Genomic DNA, 7,061 nt, shown 5'->3' on the forward strand with positions numbered 1-7,061 from the left:
AAAAAAAACACAACAAGAACATTTAATGTTGTTTAACTACAAACACTCTTAACACGACTCGAGAGATTGCATAAAGGAGGGATGGAAATCAGCCAACAACATAGTGTACAACGGATCAACAGAAGCTGTACCTACACTCTAAAAAATGCTGGGTTAAATACAACCCAGTGCTGGGTAAAATAGGGACAAGCCCAGCAATTGGGTTGTTTTGACCCAGCGTTGGGTTAAATGTTTAACCCAACCTTCTGGGTAGTAACCCAACCGCTGGGTCAAAACAACCCAATTGCTGGGCTTGTCCCTATTTTACCCAGCACTGGGTTGTATTTAACCCAGCATTTTTTAGAGTGTACTGTCTTTCATATGCGCTGCAGTGATTTATGACTTAAACACCACATTCAAATTAGATTAACATTCATCATTTTGTTTCGAGTGTAACTAGGAAGTGTTTTCAAATTTCCAGAACTCACTGATATCATGGCCATATTCAGCTAATTATCGGCACGATATATTCTCTACCCATAAACACAGGATAATGAACTGCTAAAGAAAACACCTTAAGCGAAGTGAACAGGCTTTTAATCCTGACGAACTAATTGTTAAAAGGGAAAAAAAATAAATGGGGCTGCTCAGAACACTGCCTATTCATCTCTTTAAAAAAAGTCAAACAGTATGCAACATTCAACAAAAAATTATTTCGACCAGTAGTATGCGACACTGTTGTCACATGACCTTATACAGTTACATGAGTGCCGTATAGTTCTCATCTTGCAAAATAATGGTATATTCCATTTTGTGTAAAAAAAAAAAAAAGTTCCATTTCATTCTAGAATTCAGACTTTAGTTAGAACGCAATGCATTTTGGGATACAGCAATGGCATCACAATGTGCACTGTAGTGTACTGCACAGAAAACTATGCATACTCGTAGTAGTGTGCTATTCAGAAAATAGCCTGGGACAGTTTACACTGCTCACACTTCCTGAGATAACAGAACTACAGGGGAAACTAATAAGAATTATGATGGGGCTAAAATTAGCCTTTAGCTGGGGAGTATTTTAAAATTGCTTATGCAATAAATCATGCAAACATTTCTTCCACAAGAAAAAAAATTAACCTTTTCAACTAAGAATATTAAAACCGTCAGAAACAATGTAACTATTGCACAAAGCATAATTTAAGCAAGCAGAAATGTAGCTTAAAATGCAAGCATATGCAGGCTAAATAATTTCTTGCATTATATAACACTGTCAAATTATTGTTAGTTGTAATTCACTTTGTATAAATTTTGTTTTGCATTGTGGATAATTTGTGATGTGTAAAACCGTTTTGTTGATCCAGCAAGCATTTTGACAAGAAAAAAAGCAACTTACACAATTTAATCAGACTAAATCAAAGGAAACACAGATATCAAGCATATTTAAGAGGCCCAGAGAGTCAGTTTAGAAAACCACTGATATTCAGTTTGACAATGTTATACCAAACAATAGTTTGATAACCATTTCATGCCTGAAAGAGAGTAATGCATCACTAGCATGACAAATAAAGGATAAATAAAGCGAACTTTAAAAGTGCACTCAGTAAGTTTACTTTAACTGTTAAAGGCAGAGTTAAACGATATTAAAGGAATAGTTCACCGGACCTGTATGACTTTTACTTTTCTGTCCACACAATGGAAGTCAATGGTAACCAAAACTGTGGCTACCAACATTCTTCAAAATATCTTCTTTTGTGCTTCACAAAAGTCAGCGAGTCGAAATTTGGGTGAACTACCCCCTTTAAGACTAAGTGCGCATTAATGAAATTTGACAATATTTGAAATAGTTATATTTCAAGATTTATGAAGACATAACTTTGCACGGTCCTGTTATGATGTTTTAATGGGGTCAGAATTGTTTCGCATTTCCAAATAAATAGTTTAGAATTCACAAATAAATATAAAAAGTTTCACAAAAAATAAACCAATGCACAAATAAATAGAATGCTATGCACAAATATATGTTAGGAGTCTCAAAAAAAAAATTAATAATAAATTGGACATTTACAAATATATGACTATTTATTTGTGAATTTATTTTTTTCATCCTTTTTGGAGATTGGCTTACTGCTGCTTAATGGAAAAGAGCTTTGAAAATGTGCCTTGAGCACTGCAAACGTGCTTGGTGCTTCTTTTATTGCTATTAGTAACTTGGTTGGGTTGCAAGACCCAGCTGGTCATGTGATCTCAGCATTGCGGCACCCATAAGTGGGTGACCTGCTCAACGCAGAATTAAATAACTTGACTGGCATGACTGCAATCTGCATCAGTCATTCTCCAAAAGTCCTATTCGATGACTATACATTTGTAAACCAGGGAAAACATTACTGAGTGCACCCTTAATATTTCTTCAATTGTTTCATATCTATGGATTATTAACACTTTTTTTTAGTGTTTAGCAGCCAAATGAAATTGCTTGCATGCCCTTCAGTTTAACTGACAGGCAAGCAGGCAGGTAGAGAGATAAATAGAGGTATTTTAAGCTATATTAAGTACTGTTAATTTTATAAGGGTATTTACCTTCACAAGTGCATCACACAGCAAAAAAAAAAAAAACGTCCTAAACTAACGGCAGTACCACACAAAAACGTTATTGCTCCAAAGGTTTGTGCAGAACACAGGAACTGTCACTGGGTTTCCTGGCACTGAAAAAATGGGTGCCGTTCTTCAAACAAAAAAAGAAGTTCCATTGACACGTGCAGTCCCGATCTATGACCACCAGGGGGAGTGTGTGTGTGTGTGTGTGTGTGTGTGTGTGTCTGAGTGCGAGTGAGTGCATGTGAGTGCATGAGTGTTTGGACCATGTACTGATTGATGATCAAGTCAGAAGAAAGAGGACTTCTCTGCTGAAAGTGCTGGAAAAGAGGGGTGGCGAAAAGGGGAGAAGAGAGGTGTTGGGTTATTTTAAAAAAGATCAGGGGCTTTTTTCTTCTACCTTGTACCCAGGGACAGATTTGTGTTGGATGGTGCGAGGAGTGCCATCTTTGCTCTTGACTTTGGATTGAATTGCGCTGTCTTGGCTGTCTCCATCCGAAGTGTTTCCTGATGAACTGTCCTGAAAGTAAACATGACATAAAAATTCATTTAATACACTTCCTATTATCTGCGAGTTGTAATGTTATTTATAATCAGGGGTGCACATAAGTTTTTCAGCCGGGGTCTCATAAGAGCACCTGGAGATTTGGTTTGCTCCTCACAGTGAACATAGTGTGACCCATTAAATATAACTATAAAAAATAATATTAATAATAGTAGGGCTGTCAAACGAATAATCGTGATTAATCGCATCCAGAATAAACGTTTTTGTGTACATAATATCTGTGAGTGTACTGTGTATATTTATTATGTATATATAAATACACACACATGCATGTACAGTGGGTACGGAAAGTATTCAGACCCCCTTAAATTTTTCACTCTTTGTTATATTGCAGCCATTTGCTAAAATCATTTAAGTTAATTTTTTTTCCTCAATGTACACACAGCACCCCATATTGACAGATATATGTGTGTATTTATATATGCATAAATATACACAGTACACACACATATATTATGTAAACAAAAACTTGTATTTTGGATGTGATTAATTTAATCACTTTTTAATCAAATTAATCGTTTGACAGCACTAAATAATTGTGATACAAAAATTATTGCAGCTAATTATTGTTTTTTAAAGTAAAATAGTTACAAAATAATAAAATGTGATAATACTATTATATTTAGGGAGTAAAAAGGGAGTTTTAAATAAAAATACAATTATTTTATAGTACACTTTTAAAAAAATGCTAATATTTACTTTTTTGTTTTTTTAAATATGAATTTTCATCATTTTCAAACTTGAAATCAGCAAGCTTTTATTTTGGCGGGTTGCCAGCAAGTATATGCGCTGCCGGGTTTTGCGCAGTGTTGCCAACTTAGCAATTTTGCTGCTAGATTTAGCAACTTTTCAGACTACCCTAGCAACTTTTTCTTCAAAAAGCACCTAGCAACAAATTTAGCAATTTTTACAATTTATTTGGCAACTTTTAGCAACTGTGACTCAAATGATAAAAAGGCACTCATTTTACTCTGAATTACACAAAAAAGAGGAAATTGTCTAGCAGTACACATCGCGTAAATAAAGTTGCTAGTTGCAATTGTTCAATAACAATTGTTCATTTATGATAACACCTTGTTATTATGTACCATGTATTATGTAGCGCATGTATGGTATGTAGCCCATTTAGGTATGGGGTGGATTAAGGGATCTAAAATATGGTCATGCAGAATAAAGCATTTAATTTGTGCTTTATAAGTACTAATAAATAGCTAATATGCTATAAATATGCATTCTAATAAGCAACTAGTTAATAGTGAGAATTTGTCCTTAAAATAAAGTGTTATCAAGAGTTTTAATAGTTTTAGCTAACACTAATAATGCTCGTCTCAGCCTACATTTTTGAATTTGGAATTCGGATTTTGGAAATGATTACGAAAGCAGAAGATATTGCAAGCATTGTTTTGGGGTCACTTTATAGCGAACAAAATTAAAATGGTCCCCATGTACTTTCTTAATACACTTTCCTTGTCATTCATGCATGTTATTCCAACAACTAAATAAATAACTTCAAAATAAATTCTATTTTCCCCCCACTGAATATCGTGTTTCAATTGGAAACATGCCAGATTACATAAAAAAACAAAACAACAATAATAAAATAAAAAAAAACAATAAAAAAAAATAATAATCAATATTCAACTCAATATTTTGCGATTGCTTTTGAGGCAATAAATTGCATTTGATATCTTTAAAGCAAACACCTGGCTTTACAGTTGTCCAAATGTAAAAGACTGAAAAAAATCAACTGTGAAGTAGGGCTGTGCGATTTGGGGGAAAATATCAAATTGCGATTTTTTTGACAGATATTGCGATTGCGATTTGATTTGCAAAGTCAAGCTTCAGCTCAATATTGTCAATAATGAGCAGCACAGTATGGGTATCATTACCCTACTGAAAAAAACAATAGAAACCATCACAGAAATTCTTATAGTTTCCAAGCAGTGCTGATTGGGGAGAACGGAGGTGCGCTCACTCTTGCCCAGGGTAAGTAATATTGCAACTCAAGGCTGGCAGTCATGCATATGCTCTGGAACAGAGTAATATCGCGTCCACATCGCAGGCTTTGCGATTAGGAAATCGCAAGGTCTCAAATAGCGATTTCGATTCGATTTTGATTAATCGCACAGCCCTACTGTGAAGTTTTATCAACTTACCGAGGAACCTTTATTTTTTTTGCCGTCTTCTTTACCATCCTCACCATCATCAGAATCACCATCACTGTCCGGGGCAGGCAGCTCTGGGTCCAGTGGAGGCTCGTATAGAGCTGTGTTCAAAGGCAAGTAGCGGAGCTCATTTGGAGAGTACCTACAAATGTGGATGGGCAAGAAAAACCCAGTCAGAGCGCTGAACGAATTCAAGGCGTTCGTCGTTCTCAAGTACACTGGTGGCTACAGTAAATCATAAACAGCTAAATCAGAAGCTCAGCAGGATTTTGCTGTAATTAAATCATTTATTACAAAATTCACCTTTTGTAGTACTCTTGGAACTGGCCAGGAATGAGGGCAACTGGGTATGGACCGGTCTTGGTCCTCTCTGGAGGGAGGACTTTGTATCTTCCTTGAGGTACTTGAATAATCTACAGGTAAAAGAGAAAATGCAAACAAGCAATGAGACCTAGAAAAAAAAAGCATGTTTTCAAAATTGTGCCAACATGAAATATAGTGCTATCAGAGTCATTGCTAGGGTGTTGCCAGGCTATTGTTAGGAAGGTCCCTGGGTTTTCTGTGCATTTTACACACCTCAGTACACAATCAGATTAAAGAATATGAGCATATCCTACATGTGTTTGAAGGTCAAAATAAGCCCTCCTCTCCTCCATCCGCTCTCGGTTGAAATTACTGTTGAATTCAGCAGCTTTTTTCGCTGCTTTCTTTATGTACTCGGGCACTTTACTGGCTTCAACTTTTTGAGGATTCTGTTGCTGCATTTGCTAAAAAGAAAACAGTCAGTTAATTAGCACTCACAGACTTTTAGCAAAGAACAACCAGTATTTATCATTATCCCTGCATATAAGGATATACCAGACTTTCCTTAAAGAAATCACTGAAGCATTTGTTTTATATAAATAAAAAAAAATACTCAAGTTCTTTCAAACCTATTAATATTATTACATCAATATTTTATACAATAATGCTTTCAAACATGATCAACATTTTGTTATTTTAATTTATTCCTGTGATGCAAAGTTGATTTTAACCATCATCACTCCAGTCTTCAGTGTCACATGATCCTTCAGAAATCACTCTAATATACTGATTTGCTGCTCAAGAAACATTTATTATTATTATTATCAATTTTGAAAACAACTGTGCTGCTTAATATTTTATGCAAACTGTGGTATTGTTTTCAGGACTCTGAGAAAGTTGTAAAAAGCATTTTTAACAGCTTTTACTTTATGGTCACTTTTGATCAATTTAATGCGTCTTTGCTGAATAAAAGTATTCATTAACCCCTTAACTGTCACCCCCTATTTTTTTTAAATAGGCATGAAAGTGCACTATCCAAACTTAAATTGTTGTAATTTATGAACACTTTGGAATACTTTGGTCTCTTTTTAAAGAAAAAAATCAGCAGATTATTGCAAAAGTGGAATCATTTCAAAAAATTAAAGTATCAAAAAGTTTAAATTTACTGTAAAGAAAATGCACTATACTAATTTTATTTTATATATAATAAATATTTTACATAGCATGTTTTACTCTAAAATTGGTATAAAATTAAAGCCTCGTATCTAAATAAGTTTAGTTTAGATGTTCCAAATTTGAAGTTGATATGAAAAAAAATTGAGGTTCCGGTGAGATTTTATTTAGGGCGTTATACCACAAACAGCCACCGGGTGCCATCCAAACTCCATTTAATTATTTTTATGCATTTTTCGGTCACAAATGTCTACATTTCTCTGTCAATATTACTTCTATCTCAAAAT

At 34.6% G+C, this 7,061-nt stretch overlaps 1 protein-coding gene across 1 annotated transcript in view; it reads right to left on the minus strand.

Moving 5' to 3' along the window:
* The window catches only part of LOC107754742 (PHD finger protein 10-like), a 56,688-nt gene that overhangs the window by 46,068 nt on the left and 3,559 nt on the right, over positions 1 to 7,061 (minus strand). Inside the window, exons 6-9 of the mRNA XM_016571310.1 lie at positions 5,916 to 6,065; positions 5,602 to 5,711; positions 5,290 to 5,440; positions 2,969 to 3,088 (exon numbers count right to left, since the gene is read on the minus strand). Of these exons, the coding sequence (XP_016426796.1) occupies positions 2,969 to 3,088; positions 5,290 to 5,440; positions 5,602 to 5,711; positions 5,916 to 6,065 (531 nt within the window). The remainder of the gene's footprint in view (positions 1 to 2,968; positions 3,089 to 5,289; positions 5,441 to 5,601; positions 5,712 to 5,915; positions 6,066 to 7,061) is intronic.

The sequence above is a fragment of the Sinocyclocheilus rhinocerous genome, unplaced genomic scaffold (genome assembly GCF_001515625.1).
Source record: "Sinocyclocheilus rhinocerous isolate Xijiao unplaced genomic scaffold, SAMN03320098_v1.1 scaffold232, whole genome shotgun sequence".
In the NCBI taxonomy this organism is placed as follows: Eukaryota; Metazoa; Chordata; class Actinopteri; order Cypriniformes; family Cyprinidae; genus Sinocyclocheilus; species Sinocyclocheilus rhinocerous.